The following is a 27052-nucleotide window of genomic DNA, read 5'->3' on the forward strand; positions in this document are numbered from 1 at the left end:
ATAACTAAACTGAAATTTACAGGGGAGTCAGCATGGAATGACAAAAAAATTAGATCTGAAAGAGGAAACAGAATCCTAGGCCTAGACATGAGAACTTGGGCTAGTTCTTTGTCAAGGTTGGGTTTGCTTCCCTGCAAATGGAGACCCTTCTTTCCTGCTCTACCTGATACACAGTCCCTAGTCATTTATAAATAAACTACAGTAATAATCTTTTGGGTACCTGATTAATGGCTAGGGACTATGTTCTTTTAAATACATTACATACTTTTATAGTTAATCCCCATTTCAGATGGCAAAACAAGAAGGGTTAAGTAATTTCCTCAGTGGACCCTGGATTGAATGCAAGTCTGTCTGACCAAAAAGACCCCATGATGTTAGGCTAGTAGAAACAGGATATGACTGAAACATAGTCTTGAAGGATCTTGGATATTTTTCCATTTTAAGTTCAAAAGATTTCATTTTATGCTTTATAAAAAATTTTTTTCAAGTAGGCTTCATGCCCAACGTGGGGCTCAAGCTCATAACTCCGAGTCGCATGCTCCACCAACTGAGCCAGTCCTGTAGGCCCTAAAAATTTTCATTTTAAATGTAACTCGCAACTGTGGCTTTACCATAAGCCCTGGTTGGTTAAGTCTACACGTCAGACAGCACAATAGCAAGTAAGACCCATGGGGGTCTGTGAACCTCAGTCAGTATAGGGTAAGAGATAATGTAAGAACACAGTCCCAAACCTCAGAGGCTTCTACAACATAGTTTATTTCTTGTTCATCTCCAGCTGAGGCCATCTGGGAACTTTGCTGTGTCACCTCGCTCTAGAAAGAACCAAGGGAAAAGGAGCATGGGAAACGCACACTGACTGTGCTCCGACAGCCTCCACTCAGATGTGCCCCCTGGCACTTGCACTCTGTGCCACCAGCTGAAGCAAATCACCATGGCCATACCTAACTTCGAGGGTAGAAATCGACCACAGGCCTGGAACCAAAGTCCATTTCTGACCACCACGGGGATCTTACCGTTTACAAAGTATTTGTCACAATGACTACCCAACTTAATTCTCACAATATCCAAGCTAGTGATTGATTAGTTAAACGAGATAATTCAATTATAAGGCATCAACTAAACACCAGAAACAAGACAAAACCAGCGAAAGGGGAGAATAAACAGTTTGGACAATTCTGCCCACTATTCTGAGAGTGTCTCCAGTCAATGGAATTGGAAGTATGAGTCTGTCATTTGCTTATCTCAAGAGATGCCTGCCTCTTGGAAGTGTGTGTGTGTGTGTGTCTTCTATGAGTGGGACTCTCTCTTGGTTTTTTTAATAAATGGCCTCTGAAGGCCAATTTAATCAATTCTCAGCTTAAAAATTGGAATCTTCCAATATTAAAGAGGGAAATGGCCATTTCCCACCTTCCCCCTTGAAACAGTCCAGCATACATCTTTAACATCTCCCCTTGTTGGGGAGATTTAATTTGAACTATATGATTTTAGTGTTGAGGACTGTCTTTAGAGTTTGACCCCATGTTAAAGACAAGACTCCACTTTATCCCTCTCTAAAAGATGAGGGAATGAACAGAGGCTTGGCAATCAAGTAACAAAGACAATAAAGAAGTGGCTCAGGATCATCTCCTCAAGGCAAGCCCCATCAAAGGGTAACTTAGATGAATCTCAAGAACTGGGTGGCTCTCCTGGTCTGACCCCTGGCTCAGAATTTCAGCTACCATCTCTACAGTGGAGATAAAAAGTTATGAGGCAGGAGGCTAAGAACAGTCTCTATTTTTCTTAGTTAACCCCAAAAAGACGTGTTTTGGTTTCAAAGCCTGACCACCAGGTGTCAAGCTTCAGGGGGAAAGAAAATAAACAGAGACGGTTTATCAACCCCACTTAATTATGCCAATATAATTCAAGTGAGATTTGCCAAAGGACTGAAAATCGGCTGGCCCAAGTATGTTAATATGTCAGGGAGAGTTTACTAAACGTTCACTCATCTGATTACATCAATTAATATTTATCTTTTCCACATCTGTACAAATAATTCAATAGGCAGCACAATGATGGGACCTCAATCCCTTCTCTTGATTAAAGATTAAGAAGTGGCCAACTTCCATATCCAACTATTCTAGAGACAGATAACCTGAAGGCTTCCTACAACAAAACACCTGGAAATGCAGAAGAAAATAAATATAACAAGGTATTTTACTTTTGCTCCAACGCCCAGTGTGGAGTCCAATACAGGGCTTGAACTTGAGACCCTGAGATCAAGACCTGAGCTGAGATCAGGAGCTGGACCTGAGCACAATAGGTGAAACGCTCGAATGAGCCTCACAGGCACCCCGAACAAGATTATTTTAAAATGCGTAATAGCCGTGCCTATCAGGAAGTAGGGGAAATTCCTGGAGCGGTGATGGGAGGAAAAGGACTGAATATTCAAACGATGTGGCTGGGTGTACTGTTACATTTGCCAAACCTGGCAAGACAGGGACAGGAGGAATGGGAGGGAGGGTGGAGTAAAACTGCAATTTCTACATAAAGCCTGGGTGTTCGAGAGACCATGGCTGAAGTGGCACAGAGATATGACAATCCAGGTCTGCTTCACACTGGTTTGGAGTGGGGTGAGGTGGGTTATGGGGAGAACATGGGTAAGGGGTAAGTTAATGACGCTCCCTACTGTCATTACCAAAGTTTAAATCCCAGCTCTCACTAGTCCTATATCTTGGGCAGGTTACATAGCCTCACAGGGCCTCATGTTCCTTGGCTGGGCTACTGTGAAAATGGATTTAAATTCAATGCACTTTAAGTGCTTAATTAGCACAAGACCTGTACATCAAAGTAGTGTTCAAAACATGGCAGGACAAATCAAAATATGTTTGAAATGTGTTCTTCTTCCAGAGAGCAAGAGATTTTTCCTTAAGAAAGTCAAGAAACGGTAATGCATTACCTAAAAATTTAATGAAAAATAAACAAACTTGATATTTAGTTATAAAGGGCCAAAATTTTACAGCCATTACCAGACTCTAATCACATGATTGGGGGGGGAACTGTCTCAAATTAGCTAAGTTTTAAAACTTATTCCACGTTTAAATCACTTAAAATAATGCACACACAGAAGTTTTGATCACTATTACCCACATTCTCTTAATGCCACTGGCATAATTCAAAAGCCATTTTTGTTTATTTGGGGAAAGCAGGAAATCAGGCGCAATTAAAAGCCACCATGTCTACTCTGTAACTGTGTATCAGGGGAAAAGCCATGACTTAGAATGAAGAGACAAAATAACAAACTGAATGACCTTGAAGAGAATTTGGTTATCTCAGGGCCTTGGTTTTCTTTGAAAATGAGGGTTTAAAATCAAGGACTTCTGAGGTCCCGTCCAGCACTTTTTGATTTTATGACAGCTACTGCAATTGCAACAGAAACTAACTATCCATTTGGCCCTCCCCATTCCATAGAAACAAAACACACAGTATCATTTTAAGAGTCAAAGAGTCAAATTCTTGTTTTGAATTTTAAAGTGGTACATGACTGCTAAGGTTAAAACTCCTCTCTTTCAAAAATCGAAAAGGTTGAATCATCAGAGGATAAAACCCATCACCAGTGCAAACGAAAGTGGATTTTCAACCTAGTAGAAAATTTGAATTGACAAAGCATGCAAAAATTAGCTCAAATATCTGCAGCCTTCCTCTGAGTATCCAGGCAAATGTTTAGTGGTTTAAGTGTTTATTGTTTATGCTGCAGGAAGCAATGAGGCTAGAAGCATGAATGCGATATGCCCAGAAACTAGAATCTTCACTCAACAGGGAAGGAGTCATCTTCAAGGAAAAATAACACAACTAAAAAATTAAAAATTCTTAATCAGAATTGTTTCCACAGGATCTTGGGCGGGGGGGGCAGTTAAGGAAAGGGTGAAGCATGGGGGAAAATCACCAACTGTCAATCATGTGTTTGCAAATTTTCAATTTCTTAGTCACTGGATTTACATACATTTGTTGGTGATGCTTCTTTCTCCGTGTACACAGTGAAAGACACTGTCCAAAATAAATTTTGATATAAAGTAGAACTTAGCAAGAAAAAAATCACTTAATAAATCAAATCTTAGGGGCGCCTGGGTGGCTCAGTGGGTTAAAGCCTCTGCCTTCGGCTCAGGTCATGATCTCAGGGTCCTGGGATCGAGCCCCACATCGGGCTCTCTGCTCGGCGGGGAGCCTGCTTCCTCCTCTCTCTCTGCCTGCCTCTCTGCCTACTTGTGATCTCTGTCAGATAAATAAATAAAATCTTTAAAAAAAAAAAAGAAATCAAATCTTATATAATGGAAATACTTTAAACCACAGCATTCATACATTTGACTGTGGATCCCAAATGCTTATCTAAACAGAGGCAACGCAATTAAACTGCCTTCACTCAAAATGGTGTCAGAAGGCAACTACCCTATTTACTAGCCACTGAGAGATTATGACAACACTATTTCATAGCCTGTCACTGCATTGCTTTTAACCACCCTGGCTCAAGGATTCAGGATTTCCTCAACACTAAGGACTTATCTCAAATATTTTAGTGCTGAACAGTTAAAAAAAAAAAAAAGAAGTCAAGGTGGCAATGCCATATTCAAAAACTAGATAATGACCTGGAAATAAAAGAGGGACGGGCCCTGGGAAGTGATATACTGCCACTTAACTGTGTCCCTAAGCTTTCCATTTTTTTTAACAGAGAGTGAAACTTTGAACATAACTTAAAAGATAAATCTAGAGGGCCTAGAAATTCTATGGGAAATCCAATGGCCATGGAAAACTTCCAGGTCACCATTCGTCTTTGTACTGTTCAAATGTAACTTAATAATAACAAATAATGAACACGTGATTGGTCACAGTATCTATAAACACTGTCACAGAGACTCGTGCTCTGTCAATCCATAAATACAACGTAGATTATCCATAAAAAGCTCCTGATTCCTTTCAATACATTCTTTCTGAATACTTCCTGCAAGTATCCCCTAGCATGTCAAGAGTGAAAGCATTCAGGTTACTCAGATCTGCTTGTCTTGGTCACAGTACTCTATGTTTACACAGGGCAATCTTTTTCCAAGTGACTTTAAGAATCCTGAGAGTCAGGGAATAAGCAAGACAGATCTTTGAAAGGAGGTCACAATAATTATTTTAAGTTCTATGTAAAGAATGGAGTTTTACTAAGGTCCCACAAAATACCCATTTAAAAAAATTTTTTTTAAAGATTTTATTTATTTATTTGACAGACAGAGATCACAAGTAAGCAGAGAGGCAGGCAGAGAGAGAGGAGGAAGCAGGCTCCTTGCTGGGTAGAGAGCCAGATGCAGGGCTTGATCCCAGGACCCTGAGATCATGACCTGAGCCAAAGGCAGAGGCTTATTAACCCACTGAACCACCCAGGTGCCCCTAAAATCGTATTTTTGACAGTGGAACAGGAAAGGCTGTCAATTATGGGCATCCACTGGACCAGGTATTATATATTATTTTATTTAGTGAAAACCCTTTGGGCAAACTATTATAATCAAGCCTCCCCTTACAAATGAGGAAGCAGGTTAGCTGTCACAAATCCACAATCTCACTGCCTGATAAGGGCAGAGATGGGTTTTAAAACCTGACTAAAAAACAAATAAATAAAAATAAAATAAAATCTGATTGTTGTTTATGAAAGTTCATTTTATCACAATCTTGCCTCACTCCATTGCATGCCCTTGAACAATCTGGTTTTTAGCCTAACGAGTAAAAAGTAGGAGGGAGTCTTAAGTTCTACCACTACCAGTAAGAAGGAAACAATGACATAAAACACTAAACATATGAAAGCCATAGCAGTTTATTTTGAAAAATACCTCCTGAAAAGTTACTATATACCAGGCCTAGAGTCAGGTACTAGGGACATAGAGACATGCAACATAGCTCCAGCTCTTCAGGAACTAACAGCCCAACAGAGTAGAACAGCCTCAAATACTCAGACTGAAAAGTACAGAAGTGGGAAAGATGATCTATCCTCACCATGACTCCAAGTCATGGGGAAAAGCAGTTTAGTATGAATGAAAGCAGGAGGAAATAAACGTGATTCACTGTGGTTTGGAAATACTTCTAATCCCAAAACAGAACAAAATGACTTCTGGATTATGTTTACTTCAGATGTCACTTCAGATTATGTTCCGTGAGCCATTCTAAAACCACAGTCAAGAAAGGGCTGTGCTGAAAATCCACACTACAATAAACAAGTAGGTCACCAATTAAAACAGGTGTCCTCTTCAGACCCTTAAAGTACTACCTAAAGAAGAGAAGGACCAGGGATACAGTAAAGTTCCCTCTCCATTTTCTTATGAACACTAAAACAAAATGAAAACTGGACCCACCTTGGTCACAAATACGCCTAATATATAATGTGGATGGGGCGCCTGGGTGGCTCAGTGGGTTAAGCCTCTGCCTTTGGCTCAGCTCATGATCCCAGGGTCCTGGGATCAAGCCCCGCATCCAGCTCTCTGCTTGGCTGGGAGCCTGTGTCCTCCTCTCTGTCTGCCTGCCTCTCTGCCTACTTGGATCTCTGTCAAATGAATAAATAAAATCTTAAAAAAAAAAATTTTATAATGTGGAAAATATTCCAAACTTATGACAAGCACCATAATCTAAGGATCAGTCAAGGACTCCAACCAGGCTTGATATATCCCAGCTCCCTGCTATACAGCTCAGGGAAAACATTTAGTACAGGGGCCCTCATGCAAAATGAGGAATAGCCAGTTCTGCTGTTAAGTGGCCACAGGATCTTGGACTTCAGTTCTCCTTAAAAAAAAAAAAAAAAAAAAAAAAGAAAGAACGCAATATACCACATTATAAGATTCAGTTCTAATGAAGGATTCTGAAGAGTTCCTATAAACTATTTTAAAAGTTGCTACTGACTCCTCTTTTCCTCCACCATCCCTGATCATTTCTACTGCCTTCAGCCTACACTGTTGTTTCTTGGTGAAAACATGACCACAACTATCCAAGAGCCATCAATTCGTGTCAAAATCCTCTGTACGAAAAGACACCCAATATTACATTTCTCCACACTAACAAAAATGGCGAAATGTGTTCTTACTCATCAAATAAAGTATCTCCTACCAAAACTGACATGAGACAGTCCTGATCATAACATTACTTTAAGAGAACAACTCCAAAGCAGTACGCACCATTACTTTTTGTACAAAGTCCTATGTTTCTCTAAGGTAATTAAATGTTCCAGAAGGTTAGTCAAGTGCAGCCATTCAAAACTTAAAAAATACCTTTAGGGCGCCTGGGTGGCTCAGTTGGTTAAGCGACTGCCTTCGGCTCAGGTCATGATCCTGGAGTCCCGGGATCGAGTCCCGCATCAGGCTCCCAGCTCCACGGGGAGTCTGCTTCTCCCTCTGACCTTCTCCTCGCTCATGCTCTCTCTCACTGTCTCTCTCTCTCTCAAATAATAAATAAATAAAATGTTTAAAAAAAAATACCTTTAACATCATCAGTCCAGCCCCTCTTAAATACAAAAAAGTAAATAATAAAACATGAACTATATTATAAAAAAATTTCATTGATATAATTAATTTTGGGAAGTAATGATTACATAAAATAGCCAAATATAAAGCTTTAAGAATTTTTGTTTTATAAAATAGCCCTGTACGTTTTTGTACCAAGAACTGAAACTAAAGCAATGGCATACATAGACTATCACAATTCAAAGATGAAATTCCAATAATTTCTGTTACAATTTACTGCATGTGTTTATCATTCCTTAAAAATTAAAATGTTTCCCTTTTGAAGAATGTTAGCACTGACAGGTAAACCCTCCCTGTGAATCAAGGACAAGGTTCTTTGATAAGATACTAAATAGAGCTAGTGCCATAAAGCTGAAATATTCCCCACCATCTAACCTTAGTAATTCCACTTCTTTATAAAATCTAAAATAAAACAACTCACACCTCTGTAAGCATTAAAATAAATTCCCATTAAGTGTTTTAAAATAAGTCACCCCCTAAAATTGAGAGCATGCCTCATTTCAGTCTGATCATGTCTCTAATTTGGCTAAGACAAAATTTCAACTGCCTAACAATTCCTATGAAAAACAAATACATGAGCTGAAATGAAGACACTTGTCAGTAAAGACATCACAACTGGTACTGTGTATACAATGTTCACCAATGCTACTAACCAAACATTTGCACAGAAGCACAAGAAAATTCACAGGTACTAGATGAGTTTATAGGGAGAGCTATCAATGATTCTTTTAACGGTTTTAACGATGTATTTATGTGAAGAGTACACACATGCAGCACAGACAAAACACGAGGGACAGAGAGAGAAAGAATTCCAAACGGATGCCATGCTCAGCATGAAACATGACACGGGGCTCAATCTCACAACCCGGAGGATCATGACCTGAGTCGAAACCAAGAACTGGATGCATAACCAACTCTGAGGGCGCACCCAATGATTCTTTTTAACGACAAGATCTCGAAGACGTTACCGATTTCCTCCACGCCTTCATAAGCCGCATTCAACCTGGGCCGCTTTCTCCCTGCTCATCACTCCTGGGCTGTAGACCACAGGAGAGGAACCTGAGAAGGAATCCAGAGTCAAATTCACACAATACTCCCCTCCCTCAAGCCTGAACTTGATTCCCTTGCAGGCTCCGTAAGAGGCCATTTGAATTAAGGTTCCTTAACTATCTTAATCTAAGGAAATTTTTGCCCTAATCTAAGGAAATCTTCTCATTTCCAAGGCTAACACCACCAAGCTTGGCTTCAACCTGTCTTTTCCAAGACATTGGTTGAAACGTTGCCCAACAACCTGTTAATAAGTTGGGTCCCTTTCTTTAAAAAGGTATCCCTTCTCTTTCTTGATCTCCATCCTAACCATGCAACTTTTTGTAAAAAGTAGCCTTTCCAAGTTTCTTCCAATCCAAAACTTTAACTCAACAACAAAAACCAAGTTATTTAAGTGTGGTTTTCCCAAGTTTACAACTTGAGTTCTCCATCAGGTTCCATTTACTACAACCTACTACAATTACAAGTGAAGACTCTAAAAGAAATAGCATCTTTTAATACAGAATAAGAGGCCCACGTATTCATTTAAAAAAAAAAAATCTAAGAAACTTCCCAAATCCAGGCTGGGCTACACTGCATACACCACTGCTGATGGAGGTGGCTGCAGAGAACTGCGTTTGCTAGGTTAGGCTCAAATACCCTCAAAATGAGCAATTACCAAGTCCAAGCTAGAAAATTCAGTTAAGCCAAACAGCAAAGTTTCCATCAACTAGCCAGTGTACACCAACAAAAGTAATTAGAAGTCACCACAGCAACAAGGTCTCAATAAATGCATCTGTCTTGGCAATGAAGGATAACACCTGTGCAACAGTGTACCTACAGGGCCATTTTGTCCACAGGTCCAAGCACTAGCTAATGCACCACAAAAACTGCCTGGGAACACCACTCCTCCCTGACTTTCTCTAATACAAAAATAAAATATAAAAAATATAAAATTCAAATTCATATGTACCTACCAAACCTGTCAACTTTACTTTTAAACTCAGTATTGATAAAAACAGCATCTGAAACAATGTTGGTTGTAGGTTGGTTTCACACTGTAAGAATTCTAGAACCTTTAAAAAAAATGTACTTGAGATATTCCTAACCCAACTATTTAGGAAGACACTGTTCTTGTGTCTGTAAATTTTTTAAACATTATTTAATGAGCAATACAGAGATGCATTAAAAAGCATGGAGTGAGGTCTCTAAGATGAACACTGTCCGCGGTCTTGTGAGTCTTTTCCCAGCCCTGAGCCACATCCCAAATTACCACATAATAACTGGATGCCTTAAATTTTTTTTTAAGATTTTGTTTATTCATTTGACTGAGACCACAAGTAGGAGAGAGGCAGGCAGAGAGAGAGGAGGAAGCAGGCTCCCTGCTGAGCAGAGCCAGATGCGGGGCTTGATCCCAGGACTCTGGGATTGTGACCTGAGCTGAAGGGAGAGGCTTTAACCCACTGAGCCACCCAGGCGCCCCTAACTGGATGCCTTAAATTTACATTAAAATTAACAGGAGCCAAAAGTACGCTGTGGTTGTTCAAAAGGTTAATGTAATCATAAGCTACATTAACAGAAGTGATGTCATGTCTGGTCCCCTGAGAAATACAAGTTCCACTGCTCTCTGCCCAGTTTAAAACCACAGAACTGACTACGGTCCAGAGAATATCTAGCAGAGGTTAATCAGGGATGTTCAAGATATCTAGAAATGGTATCAAAGAGAAGGGTGAGGGGAAAACAGGCTATTCAGCCTAAATCAGGGTAAAGGAAGAGGACAGTTAAGTATCTAAATAGCATCGTGCAGTAAAACAAACATCCTTATTTAACTAACTTTGCTCTAGAAGCAAGAATTAGAAACAATTAGTCAGAAAGAAAAATTTCAGCTCAGCATTTCTAGCAGAACTATTAAGATGTCTTTGAAAGTAATGGTTTGCTTTAACGTGTATGAGCAGAAAGGATGGCCATTAAAATTATTCAGAAGGGAATCTCAAGGTGTTTGTGTTACCTTACAAACCTGAAGTTCTAGGACTAAGTCATATGGACTTATGACTCATAAGGGCTGTGGCTTAGTGGACTGACTGTAGAGTGTATGTTATCCTGTCCTATTCCCCCAAGTTGTGTTCATTTCTACAACATATAGCCAAAGGCCTTCCTTTCTTATGCTACATTCACAACAAAAAGTAGCTCTACTATTTTGAGAAGTGAGGAGACCTCTTCAAAAAAATCTTCAGTAAGATTTTCTGAATTATTATGGAAAAATCTTTAAATTTAATTTTCTTCTACAGGACCACTGGGGATTCGTTTGATAGTTTTAACCACCTATGGAAACAAGGGAAATTATAACTGCTTCTGTATTCTGCTGCCAAACCTATGGAAAAGGGGTTAGAGGACACAAATTTTAAAGCCATTCTTTTGCCAAAAACTTCAGTGCATAAGACTCAAAGCTTTGGTCAGATATGGCCAGCCTCACAAAACTCAATGTGCAGTGGGCATGACAATGGAATGAAAGAGCTCAACCTGCTCCACTGTTTCCATGGCTACTCCCAGTGCACACTCATCACTTATAAGACGGAAAGAGTACTCGCTGTTCCTAGAAACTCTGCCAAATGCCAAACTTCCTTCTTTACATCAGAGCTCTGCAACTTAAGATTCTCTTTAAGAAAACCTAATGGTCTAATTTAGAATTTTAAAAAGCACAAGATTAAACAACACATACACTATACCGAGATCTATTTAAAACTAGGTAATGGTCAGATTATAAAAATATGCAACTGGGAAAAAAAAATGCAACGTAATACTTTGGCAAAAGCTGCCTGCTTAGGAGTAACAGTCTGATCAAGTGCCGAGACTTTCTTAACATAAAAAAATTCTAGCAGATAATTTGTCAATACTTAAACTGGGATAAATTTTTAACCAATTTAAATGCAACCTAAATATTATTTCACCATGTACATTATCCCATGGGAAGAACATTAGGCACTTAGAGAAATGTATTAACTCTTAAAAGCCACCAGCATAATTTAATAACAGCTACCTATATACTAAAAAGTATTCAGCCTGAAAAACTTTAATTTGCCCAATTAACTCCCTTAAACCACATAAGATATATGCTACAAAATATATTTAAACTCTAACTAAAAACACCTGTACATTTCCTTTAACATTTAAATATTTGTGTATGGGGTGGTGGGTAAGAATAGAAAAAGGGAGTTCAGAAATTAAGGAGTACAGTATTTACTCTTCAAGTGAAAGGAACGGATTTATTACAGGCCCCTTAAGGGATCACACCGAACACCTCATTTGCTGTTAAAAAAGTTTTTAAGTTGTCTACTACCTGTTACAGGAAACAGAAAGCCAAGTTTACATTTTAACACACTTTACTAATCACTCTTGTACACTGTGTAAAATATCCAACTCTAAGATCGACAATGTAACATCATTCCCTACTATTAATTTAATACAAATAAACATCTGTTTCAGAGGATAGGGTGTTGAGAAGGTTTCTCTAAGTATAATAAAAAGATCTGCTAAAAATGGGGTAATAAATCAGCCTTATGAAATGAACTTTAAGACGAAGAGAAAGCTATTCTTTCATTATTCAGTCCTTGGAGAGCCAATTTTGAATGAAAACATACACTTTTATCCCATTAGATCACACCTTGCTTAACCTAACAAAGTACCATGCTATCACCTTAAAAATATTGCTTTAATGACCATTTTATCTAAGGAGCAGTAGCCTTTGTGTAAAGATGTTAAATACGAAATCATAGTATACTTACAATTAAAAAACAAAAAAGTCCCACACTTGAGAAGAGAAGAAGCCATATTTAGAGAGACTAGAACAAAGATATCAAAGTGCTTTGGCTGAAATTAGTATAAATAGACTTTATTGAAGTCAGTGCCTCTGTACTGAGACAGAAGATTGTGTCTACATAAGCACAAGTTGTAACATTTCACAACTTCTAAAAGGAATGTCAACAATTACAACGATCATGCATACCATGGTCGATAATCACATTTTAGAAGCATTTTCAACCATTTCTAAAGAAATGCTTATAACATTGTTATATATAGAACTACTTTCAATAAACTGCAAAACATTGATCGACTTTTCCAGTATGAGCTACAGTGTCAACACAAAAGGGAGGCATAAATGTTTAATTTATGAAATCAGAATGGAATATTTACTGTAAAGAAAAATTAAAAAGCTTTCAAATAAAGGCCATTATTGAACCAACGTGAAGAGCACAACTTGAACTTTTGAGTTCATTCATCTTTTAAAGCTGTCCTCTGAATAACTTCAGTTCTAAGCACTGGAATTCAGTACTGTGAATATTCCTTGGATTGAAGTTTGGCAATGATGCGGTCCAACTGTCTCTTTGCTTCACACTGTGGGAAATTGCTCATGTCATAATATTGAGGGGCAATTTTCACCAACCTGTCCAGAAGGGGGGAGGGAAAATTACCAAATTATCATTTAATTAAAGACTAGAGTTGCTAACAGGATAGGAATTACTCATTAAAATATTAATGAACAAAGGTAAATCTACAAATCCAAATCAACTTTACAACTGCAAACGCCTAATCCATACAAACACTGCTTTTAGAAGTGCATTACTTTCGCAAGCTGTAAAATTTTCTGATGTTGGAATTTCCATAACTTTAAAAAAAAAAAAAAAAGCTCAAGACAAATCCTTTCAAAAACCTTTCTCACATTAACATAAAGATATTAAAATAAGGTCTTCATTTCTTCACTCTAGAACACTATTTTGACCAACCTCTCCAAGGTTATAGTAGTACAGGTTCTATATGAAAAATATCTTTGCATTCAAATGATTGTATCTTCTCAAAGTTTACTAACCATAAATATAGATCTACACCCCAAAGAATTCACTTGAATCTTTTTTAATGTTTAGCCATACAATTTTTTTCTCAACAAAGAATTTAAGATAAAATGGTAATGTCCTACACAAGTGTCAAAAGTCATAAATCTGTGCAGGAAAGAAGCCTCACAATATCTAGCAAGTGACATCAACTAAAATTAGTGCTTTCAGTCCCACCATTCTTGGCTGACATCTCCTATCGTAAGTTACAGAATGGACTCTGGTAAACCAACCAACCAACCAAACCAAAAACCAGACATACAAAAGGGGAGTGGTGGTAATTTTGCTTAAAATAACACAATCAGTTCCTATAACAATCTACAAATCAAATATGCTAAGATACAACAAGACTTGTAGTTTTTATGTTTGCTTACTGACTCTTTAAAACATCAACATATAAATAGTTCAGAGCTAATGATAAAAGACTGTTTCAAGTACAGTACCAGTAGACTTGAGTTGATCACAACAAAATAGCTCCTAGGACACTCCTGAAGCTAGTCAACTATAGTTTTATATTTGGCTTCAAATCCTGCCCATGCCCATACCAACAATCCCACCATCCTCTTAGCAAAGCAAAGATTCTAAGAGATCAAACATACTATCAGATCAAGGCCCCATACCTAAACATGGGAGCACATATCCTGAGCTGATGAGAAAAAACATTAAGTTCCAGGATAGGACTAGTGCAACAAAGTCAGATTCCATTCTGAGCAAAAATGCTAACAAAAACTGTTAGAACAAAGGGTGGTACTTACCATTCTGGCTTGATATCTGTACACGTCCGGATGTAATTCTTTGTTGTAAGAACAAACTCATTATAAAGCACCCATTCAGGCTTGTGGTCAAGAACAGTAGAGGGATGCAACTGAACCACCTGGTTATCTTTCACAGTTAAGTAATGCCCTGTTCGTTCTAAATGTGCCACCTGAAACCAAAATCCAGTAAATTAATACAATGCTCTTGATGTGCTACTTAGAAAGCAAAAGTGGTATAAAGCCACCTATACAATTAGAACAGGCAGGCCTCAACTTTTGCTTTTTATTCAGGGGCTACACTTACTTATCACTGCCTTATAAAGCAGGGGATCAGCAAATTACTGCATGCCAAATCCAATTCATTGTCTGCATTTGTTAAGGCCTATCAGCCAAAAATGGTCCATGTCTTTAAAGAATTGGGGGGCGGGGACAACAACAAAAGAACAGTACTTGGTAACCAATGAAAATCATGTAATCTGAATTTCAGGGTCCATAAATAAAGTTTCACTGGAACACATGGATGTGGATTTGCCCATGGCCACATCTGCACTGCGAGGGCAGCAGGCAGGGTTAAGCAGTTTGAACAGTGACTTAATGGGCCCATGGAGCCTTATATATACACTATCTAGTCCTTCTTGCCTTAATCTATCTAGAGTGGGATCCTTAGTGCCAGGTGGCAACCGTGTATTAGATGAACAATTACTGGTACATTCATGATTAAGATGGAAAAATAAAACAAAAGGTAGTCTACAAAGAAAATATAACAAGAATGGAGCAGAGAAAGGTGCACGTGCTTCTTGCCTCCATTTCTTCTATCTATAATCAAACACATCAACTGGTGGAACTTACCTACCATTTAATTAGCTAACACTGAAACAGATGATATGCCTTTTCCAATTCTAGAATTATAGTAATATGAAGAATGTGTATGAATGACAGAAATGAAGAATTATTAATAAAGAACAGAAAAATGAACTCAATTTCCTTCAATAAATAATTACTATGCACCTACTAGATGCCAGGTACTATACTGGATGCCCTGTTTCTAACCAAGTTTAACTTTCACAGAAGCAGAAATCTATACTATTTGAGGCAGGCCACATCTTGCTTAACAGACACAGCCAAAATAGAGAATGAACAAACAGGAAACAGAAGTGATGATTAAAATCAATCCAATCACAAGTAATGGATTGATTTGTTTTCAATTTTACCACCAGGGAATGAGTTTTTAAACATAATTTGTTTAAAATCCCTTAAGGGGCACCTGGGTGGCTGGCTCAGTGGTTAAGCCTCTGCCTTCAGCTCAGGTCATGATCCCAAGGGCCTAGGATCAGGTCTCACATCGGGCTCTCTGCTCAGCAGGGAGCCTGCTTCTCCTCATCTCTGTCTGTCTCTCTGCCTACTTGTGATCTCTCTGTCAAATAAATAAAATCTAAAAAAAAAAAAAAGACTGCTAATTAAAGAGTAATTCCAAACCGATTTCTACATAAATGGATTACTAACTTTGTCATTTAATGAGTTAATCTGTCACTCATTTTTTTTAGACACACAAAATTTCTTGGTATATTATTAGTTCAGTCCAAAATCTGGACATAACATTTAAAATCAATATTCAGAGACATTCTTTAACTTGTTTAAGTAGATTTAAAGGGCTGTTATAGAAAGCAAACATTATTATATAAACATTTAATTATACACGCATGCATGTATTAGCCACATACCTGCATAAAATACCCAGTAACCAAAGCTTTTCTTATATTAATATAATAGTCCCTGCTTGTAAAGTCAGTACTTCGACGAGGCAAATTAAATCTGTCCATAATTCGTGATAGCTGCTGGCGTACATTATCTGCTGACATCAGGGACCTGTAGTTAATGAAGTTGTCATAACACCACTGAACCGATTCATGATCTACAAAGTTGGAGGGAGGGGAAAAAAGAGGGGACGTGAATTATCCATATAGGTATATCATCTAATTAAAAAGAAAAATCATTACTAAGAATAAACTAAGTAATATAGAAAGGAGAATTAGCCACATCAGTGTTATAAAAGAACCACAATGTTATCAACTTTCCTAAAAATCTATAGTGAAGTTCAAAATCAGAAATAGCACTAAGGTTTCTGGCTACTGGATTCTGATTTTGAATAAAGTATTTTTGATGAAGTTACATCACCCATTAACACCCACCTGGTTGATTCTCATATAGTCTAACAGACAAAGATGGGATGAGGGAATGTGATAAAATGTCATGTCTTCCTCATTTCAAAGGACAGACTTAGATTAAGATTACCAAATATAATTTAGAAGTTGTAAAACTGAATTCAAATGACTACTACATAATTTTTATTTAACTACTACTGAGCTAGAGCACAAATCTAGAGCTAAATATTTAAAAGTTTCACTGCAACCCATGTGCCTTTTAATGGAGGACAAACAAGATTTAAAATATAAGTGGTAAAGCACTCCTTAATCCCAACCACCTATTTTTTTTTTTTTAACTCCTCCCTCTGCCACCTCCCCTCTGGTAACCATCATGCTGTTCTCTATAATTAAGAGTCTGTTTCTTGATTTGATCCTATCTTATTTTTTCCCTTTGCTTGTTTTCTTAAATTCCATGTTGAGTGAAATCATATGGTACTTGTCTTTCTCTGACTTATTTCACTTCGCATTATACTCTCTAGCTCTGTCCTTGTCACTGAAAATAGCAAGAATTCATTTTTTTTTTAATGGCTGAGTAATATTCCACTATACACACACAGCCCCACGTCATCTTTACCCATTTATCAATCAATGGACACTTGGGCTGCTTCTATATGTTGACTATTATAAAATACTGCTGCTATAAACACAGGGATGAATGTATCCCTTTAAACAGCAATGAGCACAGGATGATGTATGGAAGTGCTGAGTTACTATACTGAACATCTGAAATTAATATAACACTATATGCCAACTAACTAGAATTAAAATAAAAACTGGAATAAAAAAACTAGAGCTAGACTGTAAAAGTAAAAAAAAAATACAAATGATATAGTTTATAAGGATTCTGGAATCCCTACTCATGTTTAATAAACAAGTCTTATTATTATTAATAAACAAAGCTAAACACTTCAAATAATTTCACTGCATGCATTTATTACCAAAGATATTTCTCTACTGATGAATCCTTGACAAGCTTCCAACCAATCCACTGTTTGCTCATTTAAGTAAAGAGCTCAAACTGCAGCATAATATAAAATATTATACAGTGACATTTTTATGTCCTGGAGAGTCACAATGGAAAACTTCATCATTTACTTCATAGGCCTTTTGATAAATAAACCTAAGAGGGTTACTGTGAAATGGGGGGCGGAGGGAGGGAATCTTAAAATCGGAACTATGTTAATCCTTCTGCAGCTTCTGTAATATACATTAATCTTTGGCACACTCTTTTCTCCTTAGTTCTAGGATTCTACCAATTGTAACATACAACATTTTAATTGTTTTTCAAAGGAACAACATATATTAATCAGTGTCTGCTCATTACAAAATGCAGCCACATTTCAGAAAGGATGGGTGGGCAGGTGAGGTAGTAAAATGGATCTTTTAAATTAAAGAACTGATGTGTTCAAGTCATTAACCCATGTAGAATGAGAACAAGTATCCATCTGAACTTACTGACATTTAAAACAAAGCACCAACCAAGTATCTTCAGGAGATAACACAAAGAGAAGAAAGTATGCTTTAGAGGCATCCTCGCTTATGCTGGTGCAACGTACGGAGCTGAAACGCAATGGAAATGCCCACACTGAGACAGTAAGAAAGGGGGCCCTTGAAAAGGGCAGCTGATTTGCATACTCTGATCTGAAGTATAGCTTTTCTGAGGTTCTAAAGTTCAGAACTCATATCCCCTAAAGAGAATACTCTTTAGGGTAACAAAATGGCAATTTTTAAGTGGTCAAGTTAAACACTATCTGGCAGTACTACAAGTACTTTCTAAATTTGTGAGAAATAAGTTGATAAATGGGAAAAATAAAATCCAAAACTGGAAATATTTTAAAATAATGCTAGCTATAAATTTCTTAACCAATACAGCAGAACTACTTTTAAGATCTAAAGTCAGGGGCGCCTGGGTGGCTCAGTGGGTTAAGCCGCTGCCTTCAGCTCAGGTCATGATCTCGGGGTCCTGGGACTGAGTCCCGCGTCGGGCTCTCTGCTCAGCGGGGAGCCTGCTTCCCTCTCTCTCTCTCTCTGCCTGCCTCTCTATTTGTGATTTCTCTCTGTCAAAGAAATAAACAAACTCTTTAAAAAAAAAAAAAAAAAAAAAAAAGACCTAAAGTCAAATCATTTCAGAGTGAAATCAGATATACAGACAAATCAAGGTGTTCGAAGATAATTTAAATCTAGTTGTTTCTCAAAAGTGTTATTTCAGAGACGCCTGGGTGGCTCAGTCAGTTAAACAACCAATTCTCAACTTCCAGCTCAGGTCTTGACTTGAGGGTCCTGAGAGGGAGCCCCACAATGGGCTCCAAGCTCACAGTGGAGTGTGCTTAAGATTCTCCTCTCCTGGGATGCCTGGGTGGCTCAGTTGGTTAGGCAGCTGCCTTCAGCTCAGGTCATGATCCCGGCGTCCTGGGATAGAGTCCCACATCGGGCTCCTTGCTTGTCAGGGAGCCTGCTTCTCCCTCTGCCTCTGCCTGCCATTCTGTCTGCCTGTGCTCGCTCTCTCTCCCTCTCTGACAAATAAATAAAATCTTAAAAAAAAAAAAAAAAGATTCTCCTCTCCCTCTGCCTCTACACCCCTCTGCTCAGGTGCATGCCCATGCGCGCTCTCCTCTCTAAATTTATTTTTTAAATAAACATATAGTATATCAAGATGAATTTTAGCTTTTCTATGTAATCAGCCACTGTCATTGTCTCCAATAAGATAGTTCCTCTTGACGAGTATCTGAAACACGGTTGCTATACTTAACGTTTCAATTAACAACATTAACAAACATAGCATCATTTAAAAATCATTAGTGAAAACATTCCAAATTCAATAAAGGGATATGAAATGTTCAAATATTATGCAGAGATCTGTAAGTCTGATATTATTTTTTAAACAGCTCCCTTTATTTGAAAAAATGACAGGCAGTAATTAAAGGCTAAATCCTTTGACTACTGGGGACACTTCTATCAAATGTTCATTGTTTCCTTTGACCTTATTTATTACAAGTATATGGAGTAAAAGGTCTAAAAACACCCAACAGCTTACCATCCCTATGACAGTGAGAAGCATGTAGTAGACAAGGATCAAGCATCTAGAGAATGGATGCTACCTCTCTAATTCATGACACTCCTCGTAGTCTTACTAAGAAACGGTAGGATAAAGCTTTTATAGATTATCTACTGTTCAATATTTTCATAGAAAGCTCCCAACTACCAATATGTAAAGAAAAAAAAGCATTATTTACTAATTTTATCATGTGAAACAGTAAACAACGCAAATTTCAAAAACTGAATTGTTACATTCATACTTAAAATCTAAATACACAGCTCTATACTATCAAACCTAAACTTCATTCTCAAAGCAACTGATGAAATCCAAATATACCAACTGCTGCGCTTATATAACTTAAAAAACTTTTAATAGTTATTTAAAGAGAACTTAAATAACAAAGTAATACAATCTCCTAACTTAAAAGAACATTAAAATGTCTTGTGATACATACATGGTAAAAACCCATGCTGCTCCATTAGATATCTTTTAATTTCCACTCAAAACAGTATTTTAATGATATCAAAGGATTTTGAGAACCAAGATGGACATGAATCTGCTCCTTCTCAAGACCTTCCCCTCGGCAGCCTCCCCGTCAGTTAATAGGTTATGTGCCTGGTGGTCACATAGTCCACCACCAACCACCATGACACCACCTGTCTGATACACACAGGAATATAGTGTACTTCTTGAATTGACCTAACCTATCAGGAACAGTCTTTAACATTATGCATTATCAGCACACTGGACACAACACACAGACGTGCAGCACTTTGGCAGCTATGCTCTTTGTTCCACTTACTGGCTCTGCAGCATTTCTGGACTCTGAGATAAATAAATTCATCCCCACCCAAAAGAGATGGGCCAAAATGAACAGACAATTTTAGGAGTGTAAATAGATTTTTAGAAGATAACAAAAATGAGTTACAAATAAAACGACGTGAAAAACCTGAATTTGAGCCACTGTATTTCCTTGTTCTCAAACAAATGGAAAAATGTTTTTCATGTCACTAAACAGTCTCTGAAAATGATTTAAAGTTAGAATAGGGCACCTGGATGGCTCAGTCAGTTAACTGTCTGCCTTCAGCTCAGGTCATGATCCCTGGATCCTGGGATCAAGCCCCTCATTCTGGCTCTCTGCTCAGCAGGGAGTCTGCTTCTCCCTACCCTCCGCCCCGGACCTGTGCTCTTTCTTTCTCTCTCTTTCAAATAAATGTAAAAAAGAGAAGAGAAGAGAAGAGAAGAGAAGAGAAGAGAAGAGAAGAGAAGAGAAGAGAAAGAAGAAAAGAAAAGCTAAGCTAGAACAGTACAGCATAAATCACTGAACCACCTTTTTATTGGTGGGCATTAAGACAGTTCCCCCCTACCCTTTTTACTATCACATATAATTCTGGGATGAAATCTTTTAATTATATCTGTGTCCACTGGACACTGAAAGATAACTTCATAGATTATTTCTGGGTCAAAGGGTGTGAACTTCTTCAGATCTCAGTGACATAAAATCTACTGCTTTTCATAAAGACCACATCAATTTATATTGTGTAGGATTGTTACACTAAACCCACTCCTACAGAGCTCAGGACTATTTTTCTATAAGCTTTGCCAGTTTTATAGGTGAGAAAATGGCACCTCTCAATAATAATGCTCTTGAACTACAAGTAGAGTTATCTTTCTCCTCATGTATATGGACCACTTATAACCTGAGAATGGTCATTCACATCTGCAGCCCATTTTTCTATTTTGTTAGTTTTATATTTACTTAAGAGCTATTTATTAGTAAAATTATTAAGCAGTAAAGATTCTATAAATGATACAAAACTATTCACATATAATGAATGAAAGGAAAGGAAAAAAAGGTACATAAAAATTATAGGTCAGTGATAAATATTATACTATTTTGTATTCTGTTTTTATTGCTCTATTTTCCAGATTTCTATAATTGGTATTTTCCCCCTGATTATAAATAAACAACTTTGGAAAGGACAGACAATTTTTATTTTAAATGCTAGTCAGGAGTTTTTTCTAAAGTACCTCTGGGTTTCTAATGTAAAGTTGTCACAGATAATAAATGAAAGTAAGATGAAGAAACATCTTATATGCTGCAAGTGACATTTAGACAAAAGAGTGCCTTCAATCTAATTTACACTTACTTTGTTTAAAAGCATGGTAGACATTCAGCAGTGTCAGATGATCTCCATCTATGTGGGCAAATCTCATCTTGGCTTCATCTGCGGCTTTCTTGGCCTCCGTGGGGCGAACAAAACACTGTGGGACTAAACAAGGTTGGTATGGGCCCAACACAAACGCCCATATCGATGAGTCACGCATTCACAGATAGAGGAACAAGGCCTAGCTAGGTCAGTTCACAGAGCATAGGGCAGGGCAGGATGGCCTCCAACTGCATCTTGGACTGTTTACTACCTTGATTTGGTACATCAACACCTAACCACATCTGTAAGACAAGAGGGTTTCAAAGCTACAGAGTACCTGATTATTTTAACTAGATCTAAAAGTAGGCATCAAACAGCTATTCTGAAGGCCATCAAGATACTAGAAATAGAAAGCTCGACTTATTTCAAAAACCAGTGCCGATAGCTCTACCAATAACCAGAATTATGGTGTCAATAGCCTTTAAGCTAAATGTAATTTTTCAAAAGGCCATCCACTAAATCCATTGAATGGCTATGGAAGTTATGAGTTCTATTTGCCCACTGCAGGGCTAAAAACAACTTTCTAACCAGTCTATTGCCACATTTCTACTGTAATTTTTTCCCTAGTGCTATGGCTATTACCAACTGGTGGGTATCACTATTAGCACCGGTGAGCAGAAGCATATGTAAACATAAAAAAATATCATGAAATCTTGGGTTTTGATGATAGCAGTAGTGGTGGAAGGTTAAACCGCCTTTGAATTAAGAAAATTCAAAAAGGCTGCAGATATTCAGCCTAGTTTTCCAGCATTTTAATAAAAAGATTAGAAAATGACGTCCCAAGTTAAAAAAAAAAAACTGTTATTTGAATCAAAACCTCAATATAAAAAGCAAAATTCAGTATTTAAAAAGTTGACAATTAGTCTGAAACAGTCATTATTTCAAGGGTCACCAAAATATGTAACTACAGTATTTGTTTAGAGCCTCAATGTTAATTCACATAAAACTTTAAGTTGTTACAAAGCGTGCACTACATTTTTAAAATACAACTTTCCTTAATTCACTTTAGCAATTCCATAGTAATAAAAGCAGTATGAAAGTAAAAATACTTAACAGCTTGGGACTTTGTCAACACATTTTTAAAGCTCTTAAAACCTTGTCAATATAAAAAAGTATAAATGATCAGTCCAGATAGAAGATAATGGGAATAATCAACAACAAGATCAAATACAGTATCAAATTACTTTCCCATACAGTTTCCCCTTTAAAAAGATACCAAAGAAGCCAAATAAAGACAATGACATACGATCACAATAAATATAAATTAAATATCTTGCTTAATGTAACTGAAGCAAGGTAATTCATAGAAGTACAGAAACCTCTCAAAAATGTGAAAGTAAATATGAACTAGCTCCCAGAATTAACAGTGGGAATAAGTAGCACCCTAGAAGGCCCTTGATTATACTATTTTGTATCAGGACCTGAAAATTTCAAAAACTATTTAAATGGAAAACAAAGCAGTATAAACTCGGCAAACTGTTTTTGTTCCGTGACTTCTTCCTCTCCCTTTAACATTCCCCCCCACAAATGCCATGCTTAATAACCACTACACATAAATGTCCATAATCTTGATGTGCTAATAAACCCCTGTGTTGTGCAGAGCTCCTTATTACAAATAAGAGATATAGTTGGAAGATTTCAACTGCGTCACAATGACCAGTTTTTTAAAGAGCTAGTAATCTAGACTCATATGATGGTAATTATGTAGTATCCCTGATAAGAGAAACAGGAAGAATAAAAACTGAGCAGAAAACAAATAAATACACAAACAATCTGTTAATCTTGCCCCACACTTTCTCTGCAAACTAAAATCGTGGGTAAATACCAACTGGGAGCATCTAACAAAAACACATAAGAAAGGCAGACAACAACCTACCACCACCTCCGCAAGTGAAACTACAATTTTATTAAAATGATTCGATACTGCCCTGCCCATCTGCTCTGAGTCTGATCAGTCATAACTCTGCAAAAAAACATTTAGCTAGTTCTTAAATAAAAAATTCACACCATTAAAACATACCATACATCTAAACTAAGCCAAAATTTTATATTTAGGAAATCTGTCAATTTATCCTTTAATTCTAAATAAGATTTTGAATTATTTGAGGCATTAAGTTATAATAAAGACGAATAAACCACTCTGAAACTGAAGTCATTCTCCCCAGTACTGGAACTAGTAGTATAAAGTACTTTGATCATCAGTAAAAACATGAAATGTCTTCTATTTTTAGCTATAAGAATCAGTGTAAAGTTGTTAATCATATTTCTTCTTTTTGGAAAGTCTAATTTCCAAGTTATAATTCATTTGTGGATCACGCTTTATTGTTAACTAAAAACAGCATGATTTGTTCAGCTTAATGCTCCAATTTCCAAAATTAGCAATATTATCTATTAGGTATATTCCTTTTATCAAGTGTTTTCTGCCATTGTAAAAGAATTCTCATCTGGTTAGATTTTAAGCCTAAAATTACACATAACTATTTCTATTTATTTGATACTAACTTTGAAATTCATGTTTGCTTGACTGCCACTAGAAAACATATTTATATATGTAGGAAAAGCTCAATTTAAATGATAGTTTGGGTTTGTCCCAGGCTCACTTAATAGTGCCAAGTACTAGAACGAATTTCTTCTTGTGCTTTCAGTAATAAACCGCAAAACTGATGAACCTACCAAAGAACTCCGTTACAATTGTGCTCAGACTTGTTCTTTTCTTATTGCAATTTTTATTCGCACTCAAGAGAGCCAATGCTTTTACTATATTTTGTGCACAATCAATTACTTTACTTTTGAAAATATTATGTCTTTATAAATCTTTTTACAAGAGATTTAGGAAACAAAATGAGTTCCTCGAAACCAACTATAAAATCCACTATCATACTAGATATTAAAAAACAAAACCAAATGTGAAGTCCACCCAAACTGTGAAGAGCTGGGCTTTTTTTAGTTCCTTTCCCTCTATTACCTGACAACATAGCAGTAATAGATAGGACCTCATTAGAACAGTTGTAGTCACAACTTGCAATAACCATTTTAGCGAGCTGTGGATCTAGAGGAAACTCTGCCATCATGGATCCCAATTCAGTCAGATCTCCATCATCATTTAAAGCAGCCAGGTAATTCAAAAGTTCTAAGGCTCTCATCAGAGTTTCAGGAGCTGGGGAAAAAGACAATCTATTAGACAAACTGCTTTAATAAGCAAAAATGTGATAAAGTACAAATTATTAGAAGCCATCTCATTTTTCATTCTACAGTGGACCAAACTCAAAACTCAAACTGTCATCAAATTCAGTTACAGAGATCTAGCAAACAATGAATCACATAAACTTGCAAAATTTTCCTGCATAGTTAAAACTGTCATTTTCCTATATTAAAAAAAACAACAATACTAACATTAAAAAAACGGAAATTTCTGATTTTCCTGCCCAGTCAATAATTCCCAGAATATTTAGTTATTCCAAAGAAAGAAACAAATTAAAAAGAACTTTCTCAGATAGTTGTCACTCTTTTAGCTTTAATGCTACCATATGAGACTCTTCCTCATGATACCAGAAGAAAAAAATAAGGGGTATGTGTGTAATGAATAAGATGCAGAGACACTGAACTCTGGTTAAAAGGTTTGCTAATATATGCTTTGAGAATTCATACCTGGTGGATCCATAAAGTCAAAATGCACCAAATCATCAATACCAAGCTTCTTCAATTGTAACACAACTGATCCTAAATTAGAACGCAAAATCTCAGGATAGGTGTTATCCTAGCAAAAAAACAAGAATGTTTATTCTGTTAAACATGCCTTAATCCTCTTGCTCCAGAAAACAAAACATATCTGTTCTCTGCCTCTTTAGCTATTTACTTTGGCATTACTTCTAAACCACCAATCAACATGAGAAAAATACCAGAAAGAAATCAGGTATTTCCTGTGAACTATCTTTACAGGGTTGAAAGTGTTACTGCCACTGTTCCCTTCAACTTAGAACTGTAACAGAGAGCTGTACTGGTAGATTACAACATAAATCTCACTAGGGGAAAAAGTAAGGAGCTTATGGTACCAAAGGCAAGATGAAGTAAATAGAACAATTTTCTTCTGGTAACAAATTCAACTTAACCTTCCATACAAATAGGAAGGATACAGCAAAACCCCTTACCTGCATTTCTGTTTTATAAGCCTTCTCTGTATAAAGTCTGAAGCATTTCCCAGGTCTGGTACGCCCAGCTCGACCAGCTCTTTGTTGAGCTGAAGCTTTACTAATGGCTGTTACCAAGAGAGACTCAACTCTGATTCGAGGATTGTATACCTATTGGAATGAAAGTAATGTTAAGAATTTTTCCTCCAGTTAACCACAAAACTATAATCTAACAGAAGTACGCAAAGTCCACAGCTAATCTCAAAATAAAGTAGTACTGATGAAGGCTGTAAATCAGAGACCAAAACCAGGAACTGGTCCCCCTGTGCCTTAACTTTCAGATATTCTGACTCCATCATTCTGAAGATTCAAGCTAACATGGAAAGGCTCTTACCTATTATACACAAAGCTTCTAACACTTTTACTCTTCCTAATTGAAAATAATTTCAGTTCTACTAGTTTTACCTTGCTTCCATAGAGCAGACAGTTTTAAAGGCTTCTGCCTGAAAATAATCTGTCAATTTCAACATTTGATGTTCAGAGTGAACATCAAGAAAAATATTTTGAACTTAGTCCAAAAAAGGTCAGTTACACACTGCCACTTTAAAGAGAAAAATTTCCATCAGAAACACAAATACTACATGCAACAAATTCTCCCAATTACACCTACAAAATGTAACTAAATGTAATCGAAGATCTGTGAATTGCAGAACATCCCCAATATTTCTTGAGCAGTCACTTCCTCTGACCAAACTGCTTGGTTTTCAGCACTGTTCAACTAGAGGTTAACATTAACAGCTTTTCAGGGGCGCCTGGGTGGCTCAGTGGGTTAAGCCTCTGCCTTAGGCTCAGGTCATGGTCTCAGGGTCCTGGGATCGAGCCCCACATCGGGCTCTCTGCTCAGCGGAGAGCCTGCTTCCCTTCCTCTCTCTCTCTGCCTGCCTCTCTGCCTACTTGTGATCTCTGTCTGTCAAATAACTAAATAAAATCTTAAAAAAAAAAAATTATTTAAAAAAAACAAAAACAAAAACAAAACATTAACAGCTTTTCAGTTACTATGCCTGGCACATAAAAGAAACTCTGATTTCCTTCGGTAAGTGACCAATCTAGAGGAATGACAATCCTATCCCTCTTATTACTACCTCCATACTTTTTTTTTTTTTTAAGATTTTATTTATTTATTTGACAGGGAGAGAGATCACAAGTAGGTAGAGAAGCTAGGAGAGAGAGAGGAGGAAGCAGGCTCCCCGCCAAGCAGAAAGCCCGATGTTGAGCTCAATCCCAGGACCC

At 37.2% G+C, this 27052-nt stretch overlaps 1 protein-coding gene across 1 annotated transcript in view; it reads right to left on the minus strand.

Moving 5' to 3' along the window:
• Nucleotides 1-12416: 12416 nt before the first annotated feature.
• The window catches only part of DHX15 (DEAH-box helicase 15), a 57715-nt gene continuing 43079 nt past the window's right edge, over nt 12417-27052 (minus strand). Inside the window, exons 8-14 of the mRNA XM_047719021.1 lie at nt 25784-25933; nt 25284-25392; nt 24601-24792; nt 21576-21698; nt 15906-16096; nt 14185-14354; nt 12417-12984 (exon numbers count right to left, since the gene is read on the minus strand). Coding sequence (XP_047574977.1) covers nt 12867-12984; nt 14185-14354; nt 15906-16096; nt 21576-21698; nt 24601-24792; nt 25284-25392; nt 25784-25933 — 1053 coding nt within the window. The 3' untranslated portion in view covers nt 12417-12866. The remainder of the gene's footprint in view (nt 12985-14184; nt 14355-15905; nt 16097-21575; nt 21699-24600; nt 24793-25283; nt 25393-25783; nt 25934-27052) is intronic.

This window comes from Lutra lutra, chromosome 2, assembly GCF_902655055.1.
Source record: "Lutra lutra chromosome 2, mLutLut1.2, whole genome shotgun sequence".
NCBI classification, from domain to species: domain Eukaryota; kingdom Metazoa; phylum Chordata; class Mammalia; order Carnivora; family Mustelidae; genus Lutra; species Lutra lutra.